The sequence below is a fragment of the Glycine max genome, chromosome 11, assembly GCF_000004515.6.
Source record: "Glycine max cultivar Williams 82 chromosome 11, Glycine_max_v4.0, whole genome shotgun sequence".
Lineage (NCBI taxonomy): Eukaryota > Viridiplantae > Streptophyta > Magnoliopsida > Fabales > Fabaceae > Glycine > Glycine max.
The window spans coordinates 32,928,468-32,941,766 of NC_038247.2; the positions used below are offsets into that span (position 1 = coordinate 32,928,468).

Consider the following 13,299-nt stretch of genomic DNA (forward strand, 5'->3'; position numbering starts at 1 on the left):
GGCTTTCAGGACCAATTTTGCAGGGATTTATAAAACTGGGGGATCAAATTTGTGAATTAAATTATAGGAGGACCAAATCCAAAATTGGAGATAAAGTAGGGGACCAAAAGTGCAATTTTGCCTATATGAAACTAATAACTTACAATAATTAAAACTAACGTAATATATAAAAGTTAAACTAAACCTAATCTACCATATAAAATTAAGAACTAAAACTAAACTATACAAAATTAATAAGTTACAGTACCTAAAACTATTCCATTATATATAAACTTTATAATATCTAAAACAACTAATTTAATTATCAGAACACAAACATCTAAATAAATAAAACACACAAAATATTAAATAAATAACTTACTAAGGTTTTGACAAAATGGAAGAACACGAAGGAAAAAGATATGAAGATCTCGTTCTCGCCACAAGGTTTTCTCCGCCAAAGCTCACTTTCACTCTCGTTTAAGGGGATTTTATAATCCACCAAGCCCAAGTCGCCAGCAGGGATGGTGATATCCTTGAAGCCCAAGTCGCCAACAGGGATGGTGATATCCTTGAAGCCCAAGTCGCCAGCAGCAATAACGACTTCTCTATCAAAGGCTGCAACTCCTGTAGCTCCCTGCACCTGCACCCCTACCCTTGCGCGCCTGTGCACCTAGGCTGCTGCCTTTAAGACGCCAGTCAAACCAGCGGGTTCTCTCCACTCGCCAATGGAAGTGGCGACAACCACTGACTGTGTCGCCAGTGACAGTGACGACATGCCACGTGTCACAACCACAACAAACGCGCCAATGGGGCTGGCGGTTTGCATGATTTTTGCATGTCATTTACGTAGAAAACAACATCGTTGTGACATTAGTTTGAAAACAGCCTTATTTAGAGAATAAGTTTGCAAAAGTACCCTTTAGGACAATTTACCGAAGTTTATATAGCCTATTTCTATTTCTAATTGGATATGAACAACGCTACCTAGCTTTGTTACTTGGAAGCCCATAGCATGTTTAAGAGCTACGTGTGAGGCTTTCACTAATTCTTGGACACTCATCATCGTTGTTTCGTTATCATTATCATATCATCAACTTCACCATTTCACCTCACTCACTCTTTTCTCTATTAACCCTCTTTTCGAAGAAGCTAACGCCAAAACGATGTCGTATGTGCCTCCGCACCTCAGAAACCCGAGTTCCACCACCGTCGCCACCGCCAGAACCCCCTCCGTAACCCTAGACAACCACCACCACCACCACCACAAGCTCGCATTCGCCTCCAACACCACCACCAATTGCTCTCCATCTCTCTCCTCCTTCCACAACAATGCCTCTCGCCGGAGCTCCGCCGCGCCTCCCTCGCCGCGGATTCTCGCCAACCCCGACACCATCTTCCCCCAATGGCAACCCTCCGAACGCGTTTCCCGCATGACTCCGGAACAGGTTCCAATCCAATCATCGTTTTCCCCTCTCTTCTGTTCAATTTTGTATCTCACGTGCTTCTTTCTCTCTTTCACGACCTTTGACGTGAATGAATGTATTGATATCGAGAATTTTTAGAAAAATGTCTTTTTTTTTCCTCAATTGACGTGGTTAGGTTTTTTTTTTTTTTTGTTGAATCTCGGTGGAGGACATTTGTGTTTCAATTGAAGTGGCTTATGCTTGCGGGATTCTGTATTCAGCTCGCGAAGTTGATTATGAAAGTTTGGTTTAATTGGAATGAGGCTTATAAAAAAATGTAAAATGTAATGCTTTGCTTGCATGTCAATCAGAGTTTTTTTTTCCCTCTTGTTAACTCCAGTTAAGTTGAATGTTTTGTTTGGATTTAAAATTTCAGGACAGTGGTGTATTGTGGTGGAGTGAACCGCTTCGGTTGTAGGCTATAGAGGTGACTTTTGGCCAAAGAAGGGGCCGTAAAAAAGTTTCCAATTTTATTAAATTGTGTTGAAGTTGGATTCAACTTTGTGCTTGATCGATGGCTGTTATAGATTTTTCTTCAATGCACTGAGTGCTGATGATTTTTTTCCCTTGCTTGTCATTTTCTTTTTTACTTGGTGCCAGTAATCTCTACCTCATTCACGTGTCTTGATTCAAACGTTTCAGTTTGTACTCTTTTAGGAAACATTTAACAGAGTTGTTATTTATTGTCCTGTTTTTAGAAGTTCATCAGCTAGCTAGTTTGTTTGTTTGTTTTTTCTTTTTTTATCTTTACGTTTTGATGCTACACTGATATTTTGGTGTCCTTCCTGTTTTGTAACTACATGAGAAAATATTGATTGCTGAGTTCTAGTGCTTGGCATGTGCAGATTGAAGAGGTCCGGTCCAGGCTTAATCTTGATGTTGCTGTCGCATCTGACTCTCCTCCTGCACCTGCTCCAATAGAATCGTTTACTGATATGGTATTTAATTTTATTAATATTTTAATCATATTTATATTTCTTCAAGGTAACTATTTAGATTTTATTGATTTAATTGCAAATGTGTGTACAATTGTGACCTTCTTTGCTCAGTGTTTGCATCCGAGTATCATGAAGGACATTGCTTACCATGAATACACCAGGCCAACTTCGATCCAGGCACAGGCCATGCCAATTGCTCTCAGTGGAAGGGATCTATTGGGTTGTGCTGAAACCGGTAGTGGAAAGACTGCAGCTTTCACAATTCCTATGATACAGGTCTGAACTCATTGGACGTGACATGTTTGACTGAACTCATCCTTAGATACTGTGTGGTGAATAACAATCCAATTGTAAATGATCATCATTTTTTTTGTGATTTAATTTTTTTTCCCTTCCTATTTCTAGCATTGCTTGGCCCAACATCCCATTCGGCGCAATGATGGTCCCCTGGCATTAGTTTTGGCTCCTACGAGAGAACTTGCTCAACAAATAGAAAAAGAGGTGACATGTAATTTTTTGTGAATTAATTGTGGGTTATCTAGGGAAGCATTTATTGTTTATTTCTCCAATTCTAGTAATAATTATAGAACTATATCCTAATGCTTTTCATATACCTTGGTTCACAGCTTGTCTATTTTCTATGTTTATTACCTTTTGAAATTTGGATCTTTATAAAAAAAATTGTTGGTACAAGATTCTTGCTATCTTACTATGAACTACATGCTGTTTCATTTTGTACCGGGCATCTTCTCTTATTATGCCTGAAACTAGGATCTACACCAAGTAATTTCATTCTTGCTATTTTTCCCTTTTTACGAATATCCCCTTTTGTTTTCATTTTTTTAAGCATCTTTATGGTGTTTTGATTTTTGGTAGGTTAAAGCTTTTAGCAGATCTCTTGAGTCATTAAAAACTGCCATAGTTGTGGGCGGAACCAACATTGAAAAGCAGGTAATTAAATGTTGTCATAATCTTTATCTCTTAGTTATTTTTGCCTGGTTTTGTGAAAATTTGGTTAACAACAAATGGTGATGGCTATTACTTGTCTTGTTGCCATTGCAAAATTCTGTTAAGTATGACCAGAGAGCATCATACAAGTTTTGTGAAAGCTTTTGCCTTGGACATGAGTTAAAGCTGTGTTTTCAGTTTCACACAGTTAATTTCCTTATATGCTGATATTTGTGTTATTTATATGTTGCACACATATATGATGTGTATCCAATTTGCTGATACACCTATTCTTAAAATATATTGGATAATGTAGGATACCTATATAGTTTATATAAAATTTTATAAAATACAATAAATATTCTATTATAATTCTGCAAATGCAACCTAAAAACATACTTTTTGGACATTGCTGAAAGCAAAATATACATTATTAATCACTGTCATCATAAATCACTTACTATTGCCTAAAAACAGGAATAGTGTCAATCTCATTTCCTCCTAAAGAGGATAGCTTCCATGTCTAATTCATCAGGAGACTATGCTTTTATGTCTTGCACCCACTGGCAGAAAAATACAAATTAAAAAAAATAATAATGTTACCCATTTTAAAATTTAAAATAAAGGTTTGACATAGATGGTAATGCCTAACACTTGATGCTTCAAAAGTGAAGTATCCAAGAGAGTATCGATGTGGATATGTATTCAATATTGATACTTGGATTGGAGCAAATGCATGTATCAGTGGTTCAACAATGCAAAAATTTTAGACACAAGGAGTCTGGAACAATTTTTATTTTAAGTTTATATCAGCTCCAGTTGAAGGTAACATGATTTTGTGTGTTCTCCTTCTGGTCCCTATGACAGAGGTCTGAACTAAGAGCTGGAGTTGAAATAGCAGTTGCCACCCCTGGAAGATTCATTGATCATTTACAACAAGGCAACACTTCCCTCTCCAGAATTTCTTTTGTTGTTCTAGATGAGGCAGATAGAATGCTTGATATGGGTTTTGAACCACAGATAAGAGAGGTTAGTATTTTGTGAGTTTTTCTCCTATATTTGAGGTATTTCTTATGTTTTCATAACAGTTTCATTCCTGATGTAAGATAACTAGTGTGACTTCTTCATTGCTTTCCTTTAAAATACTTCCAAATTCAGTTGTTTCCTCATTACTCTTTTCCTGTCTATTTCAACTGTTGGCATGACGCTAAAACAAGAGTTACTGTGACCAAACTTCATTAAGAATTTAACATAAGTCCCTTTGATAAGAAAGCAAATGAGGTTACAATTTCCCCAGCAAAATTAGGTATGAAAATGATGCCTCTTGTCTGGATACAAACTTTTTTTTCATTCCACAATTTAAGCTTCTAGCATCTCTATTTTGTCTGTACCTTGGGTTGGATTTTCCTGAGCTAACTGTTATGGCCATGCTTGAGATTTGTGTACCTTATTATTGCTATATGATCTCATTTGAATGGGTTATCAGCAATAAATAACTTTTTATGCTATATCCTCAGGTAATGAGAAATCTTCCAGAGAAGCATCAAACACTGCTGTTTAGTGCGACTATGCCTGTGGAGATTGAAGAATTATCAAAAGTCTGGTTTCCTTCATTCTTGACAGAATTTTTTCAACCTTGTTATTTTCACCTTTGAACAAAATTAAAATAATGAATGGGTGATATTCTGATATTTTGAAATGACTTATTGTGTGCTGATGTTTAGACAAATAAATTTTATCATTCATTATTTGCTTTTCACAAAATTATTTTTTTAAGCAGCTTTGCTGCTTGATCATAACAGAGTAGCACATTGAATTTTCTAGATGTATGGTAATTGAAATATCATTTTTCTTTTTATGCTTCTGTATTTTATCTTTTTTGGTTCATGATTTTCTTCTTTACAATTAAAGCTAGCCCCAAAACACATCCTTTTGAAGAACATTATTTTTCATCAATATATTTCTGTGTAAGTTCAGTTGTTGAAGGGAATTTTTTGAAGTTCACCAATCATTTGTTAAATTTCAGGAGTACTTAGCTAACCCAGTGCAAGTGAAGGTGGGGAAAGTGAGTAGCCCAACAACTAATGTTTCACAAACTCTTGTGAAAATTTCTGAAAATGAGAAGGTACATTTTCTTAGCTAACAAAAGGAGAAATATACTTTTGTTAAGAGCTGGACTAAAAGTTATAAATTTAGTTTCATGTTTCCTAGAATATTGGCTATCATTAATGTTAAAGTTGTTGTTTGATAATGTTTTATATTTCTAGCTTGTTGTAGAAGCTGTCCTGTAATCTATCACCATAGGCTAGGCTTTAGCCTTCATCATGAACTATTTTTTGTACTATTTGTTAATTCTCTCTCTCTCTCTCTCTCACACACACACACGCACACACATACATCTCTCGACAAACTAAGGTTGAGGATCCTTTTGTGTGCATATATTCATACTTAAACATTTCAAGTTGGTATCAGAACGGGACGATCCCGTTCTGCACTTTGTCTCTATCTATTGCCGGCCACCATCACCAGCGCCATCGTCCGCTGCCGCACCTATCTCCGATGATACTCAAATCTGGGTTGGAACATCCAGTTCTGCGCTATGTGTTGGAAATACTCAGATCCTTCAAGACTTGTTGTTCCTTCTGGAAAAATGCTCAAGATAGTTTTGCTAATGACATCCAGAGTTTATTTGATTCTACAAACCGTGCATTTTCTCTCAAATAGACTAACCATGGTATGACCTCACACATAGCCAAAGCTGCTGTTGAAGAATTAAAGAAGTTCCTAATACATGACTCTGTGGATGAAATGAAAAGAAGACTCGATAAGCTGTTCATGGTGGTGATTTTGCGGACTCTACACTCAGATTTTGATCATGTGCTTGACCAAATTCTGGCGGGTGAGCAAGTTCCTTCAATGGACAGCCTAGTAACTAGGCTTCTTTGTGTTCCTACTTTGGTGAGAGGTGAAAACTCAGTTGTAGCCACTGAAACTTCAGTAGCACCTGTTGAAACATCAGCCATGGTAGCATCTCGTGGAAGAGGAAGTCGTGGCAATAGAGGAGGACGTAGTAGTAGAGGTGGACGTCCTCAATGTACATATTGCAAAAAGCTTGGTCATACTCAAGAAAAGTGCTATGTCTTGCACGGTTATCCTAACAACGTAGCACATGTCTCCAAATCTGAAAAATCGGAATCCAAATTTTCTGATGAGAAGTATCAAGACTATTTGAGGCTGAAATCCATCAGTCAAGCCCAGGCTTCTTCATGGCCAAGTGTCTCAATAGCTTGTATTTCTCAATATGTGGAAGGTCAAAATCCATGGATAATTGACTCAAGTGCCTCTGATCATATTTCTAGTAATAAATCTTTGTTCTCCTCTATCTTTCCACCTAAATTTCCTCATCTTGTTACTTTTAGCATATGGGTCCAAAGTTGCCTCTCAAGGAATGGTCAAGTTCCCTTTTCTTTTTCCTTAAAATTAAATTCTATTTTGTACATTCCAAATTGTCCTTATAACTTAATTTCTCTGAGCCAATTGACTCGCTCCTTAAATTGTCCAGTAACGTTTGATGTTGATTCCTTTGTCATATAGGAATGTGGTACATGCTGTCTGATTGGCGTTGGACATGAATCACGAGACCTTTATTATCTCGAAGCCAACTCATCTGTGTCCTGTTTTGCAACATCTTCTCCAAAACTTTTGCATGACCGTTTAGGCCACCCTAGTTTGGCAAAATTAAAGATCATGGTTCCTAGTCTCAAGCAACTTCAGAAGTTAGAATGTGAGTCGTGCCAATTGGATAAACATGTTAGATCCTCTTTCGCTAGACAAACTGAAAAAAAATGTAACTCAGTTTTCTCTACCATTCATTCAATGCCTGCAAGTTCTCCTGATTCATGCCCTTTGCCATCAGCTTCCCATACGATGGATCCTTCCTCCACATCACATCCTAGTGAACCAAGTTCTGATTGGCCCAAAGGTATTCAATCTACTAGAAATTCTCACCCTATTTACAATTTTGAGTTATCATTGCATATCTCCTATATATTTCTCCTTCGTCTCTTCCTTGTCTTCTATTACTATTCCTAAAAATGTTCAAGAGGCACTTGATCATCCTAGTTGGCGACAAGCCATGATTGTTGAAATGCAGGCTCTTGAGAACAGTGGCACATGGGATTTAGTTCCTGTTCCCCCTAGGAAGAAGACAATTGACTGCATATGGGTTTATGCTGTTAAAGTCGGGCCTAATGGTGAGGTTGATCGACTTAAGGCTTGGTTGGTTGCCAAAGGCTACACTCAGATTTATGGCCTTGATTATTGTGACACCTTCTCTCTTGTGGCCAAGATATCAACTGTTCGGCTCTTCCTTGCTATGGCAGCTATTTGCCTATTGGCCTCTTTATCAATTAGACATAAAAAATGTCTTTATTCATGGTGATTTAGAGGAAATCTATATGGAGCTACCTCCTGGTTTTGTTACTCAGGGGGAGTCTGGTTTGGTGTGTAAATTGTGTCGATCTCTCTATGGGCTCAAACAGTCACCACGTGCTTGGTTTGGGAAATTTAGTCATATTGTTCAGAATTTTGGAATGAAGTGAAGTGAAGCAGATCACTCAATTTTTTATTGTCATACTTCTCCAGGGAAGTGTGTTTACCTAATTGTCTATGTTGATGACATCGGTATTACAGGGAACGATGCTGCCAAAATTTCCCAACTATTTTTAGACCAAAGACCTTGGCTTCCTAAAGTACTTCCTTGGTATTGAAGTGGCTCAATCAAAGTATGGCGTTGTCATTTCCCAAAGAAAATATGCTCTAGACATTTTGGAAGAGACAGGTATGACTAATTGTAGGCCTATTAATAGTCATATGGATCCAAATCAGAAGTTAATGTTAGTTCAAGGTGGACCTTTTCCAGATCCAGAGAGGTATAGAAGGCTGGTTAGGAAACTCATTTATCTCACAATTACAAGGCCTGATCTATCATTTGTAGCCGGAGTTGTCAGTCAATTTATGCAGGATTCTCACATTGACCGCTGGAATACTGTGATTTGCATCCTTAGATACCTCAAAAAGACTCCAGGATATGGATTATTGTATAAGGATAATGAGAATACCCAAATTTGTAGGTATTGTGATGCCGATTGGGCAGGTTGTCCCATAGACAGGCGATCCACCACTGGATATTGTGTATCCTTTTTGGGAATATTGTCTATTGGAAAAGCAAGAAACAGAGTGTTGTTGCTGGATCAAGTGCAGAAGCAGAATATAGAGCTATGGCTCTTGTTACTTGTGAATTCGTGTGGATTAAACAACTTCAAGAATTAAAATTTTTTGATGTTCCACAGATGAAGTTGTATTCTGATAATCAGGCAGCTCTTCACATCGCTTCTAATCCTGTATTTCATGAGAACTAAGCATGTAGAGATTGATTGCCATTTTGTTCAGGAAAAGCTGTATTCCAAAGAAATCAGTACTGAATTTATTAACTCCAACAACCAATTTGCAGACATCCTGACCAAGTCTTTGAGAGGTCCTCGGATTCACTTTATATGTTCCAAGCTTGGAGCACACAATTTATATGCTCCAGCTTGAGGGGAGTGTTAAAGTTGTTGTTTGATAATGTTTTATATTTCTAGCTTGTTGTAGAAGCTGTCCTGTAATCTGTCACCATAGGCTAGGCTGTAGCCTTCATCATGAACTATTTTTTGTACTATTTGTAATTCTCACATATATATATATATATATATATATATATATATATATATATATATATCAGCAAACTAAGGCTGAGGATCCTTTTGTGTGCATATTTTCATACTCAAACATTTCAAGTATTAATTTTCAAGGATTGATTTTAACGTTTCTTGGTTTCATTCCCCATGTTTCTGAAGGGGGCTGTATTCTAGTGCATGTAAGTTCTTAAATGCATGGCATGGGGCAAACATTTGCATAAAAGTAAAGTGACGAGAAACTGGGATGAGAGTGAGAGAAATTATAGAGATAAGAGTGAAGAGAATTGAAAATAGTGGAGAAAGTGAATAAATTATCTAGTTTATTTGCATTTTTGACCCTTTGCCTTCTTGTATATGCATGATCGTTTTCCTCAATATTTTATCTTTAGATTCTTAGGTTTTTCTTTCTTTTGGCTTCTGTTCTGAAATCTTGTGTTCTTGTAGATTGATCGGCTTCTAGATTTGCTTGTAGAGGAGGCATCACAGGCCGAAAAATGTGGTCATCCATGTCCATTAACAATTGTGTTTGTTGAGAGGAAGGTATGCTTTGTTTTGTGTCCCTGCTATGTATCAATATTGTATCTACATTTGTATCGTCACATATATGCTTGGATGCAAAAAGTAAAAAAAAATTAAATGCTCTTGTTTAGTTAGCTGTGCAGAATTATCTCTCAAGCTTGGCATACTTACGTATCTCTATTTTCATTTTCTAAGTTTCTCATTTTGTATTGCAACTTAGCTGAATTGTTTGTTCTCTTTTCTTGCATATTGTTTTATTGTAATAATGCACTGCAGAATTAAATGAAGCTCAAGTTAGGATCGCTGAATTTAGTTTCCAAATCTTCATAATAGGGAAATGATATTTGTTAATTTGTTCAGTGCACCAAATTTTTACATGCATTTCTGGAACTATATTTTTGCCAGGGTAGTTTTGATAGAGGTTGAAAGTTGAAGTTGGTTATTTTTATTTGTCTGAATAGAAATAATCCTAGTAAATTGTTTGAAAATTTATTTCTTGTTGTCTCTTATTATTGGTTTTTTACTGTGTATATAGACAAGGTGTGATGAAGTTGCTGAAGCATTGGTAGCTCAAGGATTATCTGCAGTTTCTCTTCATGGTGGTCGCAGTCAGAGTGAAAGAGAAGCTGCCTTGCATGATTTTCGGAGTGGCTCCACCAACATTTTGGTAATCTCTCCTACATTGGTCAAATTTTATCAGTAAATTTTTCCTATTTTAGCTTTCCTTCCTGTACAAAATCTGTTATTCTTACAATATCTTGTCATGATTCATTGCAACTAATGGTTCAGGATGGATATTTAGTAGTTATGAAAATATTGTTGAAAAAAGCCAGTGAAGACATCGTTAGCTTGTTTTATTCCCTTGCTAAATGAAATTTCTTGTTGTATCAAACGGAGAAAAGAATAAAATGTTTAGGCTCAAATGGTAGCTTTTTTTATCCAAAATATCTCAATTGCTCTTCAATTTACTAAAGTCATTAAAGTACCATGCATTGCATTTTCTGCATGCTTAATATATGGACCTTTGATATCCATACGTACTCCTTTTTTCTTCAGAATTCTAGTTAAAATATTGGATTCTTAGCAATTTTTGCATAATTACTTTAAATTGCTTGGCATTTTTTATCCACTAACCATATTAAACCGTTGATACCATACCATTCAGGTTGCCACTGATGTCGCGTCTCGTGGCTTGGATGTCACAGGAGTGTCACATGTCATTAATCTAGATCTTCCAAAGGTATTTATGCTCCAAGCAGAAACTACTTGATGACTGAGTTTTATCTGTAATCCACTTGAAAAAAGATTATCAGGAAAAGTACTGGGATTTTCCAGAGTTAGTGGATTGCCATTCTGCTACTGCTATGATGGCATCTCATTTGCCTGGAATTTTTCAGTCAAATTTAATTTCCTTGACAAATGCATACCTGAAGCTTCAGTTATGGCTGCCTCAATTATAGACCATGGAAGATTATGTACACCGGATTGGAAGGACAGGGCGTGCGGGATCAACTGGCTTAGCTACTTCATTTTACACTGATCGCGACATGGTACTTGCTTATCCTCCTTTATTTTAAAGAAAAAGTGAACTGTACTTTTGATCTTGATTTTAACATTAATATGATTCTGCTCATTAGTTCCTCGTGGCAAATATAAGGAAAGCAATAGCTGATGCAGAATCTGGGAACACACTGACATTTGCAACCGGAAAGGTACTGTATTCATTCTGCCAGAATATCAAGACCCTTACGGTCCATTTGGCATACCCTTAAAAATCTGTGTAAAAATTCAAGAAATGAATTTTTTTATCCATATAATATAAAGATATACTAAACGGATAACCAGTGTTTTAGGACTCTTATGGTGTTAGTAATTTTTTTGAGCTGGGCTTGTTCTAGTTGTACTACTTCATTGATATTTGACTGTGATTAGTAGTAGTATACATACGTGTTGGAGGTTTGTGTCTAACAGTCCAAGATGCTCAATTTCTCCCGACCACTTTCATTTTCAGTATATTATATTATATTTAACTTTGTGTGACAATTGACTTTGTGCCCTTGGCTTCTAGGTTGCTAGAAGGAAGGAGAAAGAAGCAGCAGCTGCACAAAAAGAGGCAAATATTGCTTTATCCAAACAGTTAGGATTGGGAGCTGCTTCAATGAACATTGAAGATAAATATAAATTCATGATTACTGCCACAAACACTAAAAAAGAGGGAGCAGCAGATAGTGCCTGGGATGATTAACGAAGTATTTGGTTCTTCCCATATTTGATTGGTGACAACTGCTAAAGCCTTTTAAGGTTGGTAATATAATGGGTTGTTTCCATCTTCTTTTAGTGGTCTGACTGGTTAGTCAAACTTGTTATCATGGCACCGCTTGCTACAATTCTTTTTCTCTCAACCCTATTCAACGGTTTACTTATGCATATTGTTTTTGTGTTTTGTAGTGCTGGTGCATAATTGATATTGAGTGCATTTATAGGTTTGTTGCTTTTAAGACGCTGGAGATGGAGAAGTTTCTTGTTAAGTTTCCAAGTCTACGTATTGTTTCACACCGTTGTAACCAACTAGCTTGCTAGACGCCTAGGTGCTTTGTAGAGTTGTCATGCAGGTAGTGCATCTTATGTAATCATAGAAGTGCAAGTTTTTTTTAAATTTGTGTTACGCCGAATATACCACTGTTCGCACAAATATTTCATCATCATTAAATGTATATATCCAGCTTGCTGCATTTCACACACCTACTTTTTTGTTTGTTTCTTTGTGGAGGTGATTGTTTATGTACAATCATCAATTCATTCTTGGCTACTCAAATGAAATTTGAATGTCGCTTTGTTCAAAATGGCTATTCAATTAAGAACACATTTGGAAATTGTACCTTTTTCTCACCGCATACAAGATTCAGCATGCTTGGTATCGAATTGAATAATGAATACATACTTTTCTATTAATTTTCACTTCAAAAACGTGTATGCTAGTTTGCTTTGCTTCAAGAAGATATGCATAAGATGACTTGTAATGAAGAACCAAACACTATCTCCATGAATTTGGGTCCCTATGGAACATCACGGCTGACTAATAGTTAATTGTCGTGGGATTTTATTTCGTGCATGTACAAATAAGTGTAAACAAAAAATTACATAAGAATTTGATATTATGCATTTAGCATAATAAATTCTAGTCTACAAGAAAGGAAGCATTTCTTTGCAGTGACACGTGTTATCGTTTTCCCTTTATCTTCCTCCTTGCGTTGAAAGAAATTGAAGTTGGCGATAAGAAAAATGTGGCCTTTTAAGATGAGTAAAGAAATAGAGATAAAAAAAATTGTAAAAACTGAAGATTTTTTTTTTGACCGAAAAAATGTATCACTATCATATTAAAAACTAAAAAGTTATTATATATTAAGGGTAAATAATCATTTTTGTTTCTGAATGTGTAATTCACCCTCAAATATGAAAATACAAAATTTAGTATTCAAAAGTGTAAAAAGTACAACAAATATATTCGGCAGTTAATTTTCCATTACCGTTAATAAAATAGTCATGAATTTATCATTGAAATGATTGTCAATATAATCATGCTGACTAAATTGGACAAAAATATTAGTAAGATACTATTTTTGGACGTAAATGTCTGTAATTTTTTGTTGGACGAAAATGTCAATATTTTTTATTGGAGGAAAATGTCAATAATTTTTTATCAAACATAAA

At 36.1% G+C, this 13,299-nt stretch overlaps 1 protein-coding gene across 3 annotated transcripts; it reads left to right on the forward strand.

Annotated features, from left to right (window-relative positions):
• The first annotated feature begins 957 nt into the window (after positions 1–957).
• LOC100818387 (DEAD-like helicases superfamily protein) lies at positions 958–12,329 on the forward strand. Of its 3 annotated transcripts, NM_001367082.1 has the most exons (15): positions 1,094–1,427; positions 2,291–2,383; positions 2,495–2,659; positions 2,789–2,884; positions 3,260–3,334; positions 4,199–4,360; positions 4,849–4,929; positions 5,358–5,456; positions 9,514–9,609; positions 10,124–10,255; positions 10,754–10,828; positions 11,049–11,138; positions 11,226–11,300; positions 11,657–11,889; positions 12,037–12,329. In NM_001367082.1, the coding sequence occupies exons 1-14, from the start codon at positions 1,146–1,148 to the stop codon at positions 11,831–11,833; spliced, it is 1,698 nt and encodes a 565-aa protein (NP_001354011.1). In that variant the 5' UTR covers positions 1,094–1,145; the 3' UTR covers positions 11,834–11,889; positions 12,037–12,329. The 3 variants fall into 3 exon arrangements, with proteins under 3 accessions (XP_040862372.1, XP_040862371.1, NP_001354011.1); XM_041006438.1 differs by lacking the exons at positions 11,226–11,300; positions 11,657–11,889; positions 12,037–12,329 and having other exon boundaries at positions 958–1,427; positions 11,022–11,084; XM_041006437.1 differs by lacking the exons at positions 11,226–11,300; positions 11,657–11,889; positions 12,037–12,329 and having other exon boundaries at positions 958–1,427; positions 10,986–11,063.
• The last annotated feature ends 970 nt before the right edge of the window (positions 12,330–13,299 follow it).

Excerpts from the sequence above, each read along its gene's own strand:
- LOC100818387 (NM_001367082.1), top strand. The coding sequence starts at position 1,146 with ATGTCGTATGTGCCTCCGCACCTCAGAAACCCGAGTTCCACCACCGTC. Across the intron at positions 4,361-4,848 it reads TTGAACCACAGATAAGAGAG|GTAATGAGAAATCTTCCAGA; the intron begins GTTAGTATTTTG and ends CTATATCCTCAG. Across the intron at positions 10,256-10,753 it reads GTGGCTCCACCAACATTTTG|GTTGCCACTGATGTCGCGTC; the intron begins GTAATCTCTCCT and ends CATACCATTCAG.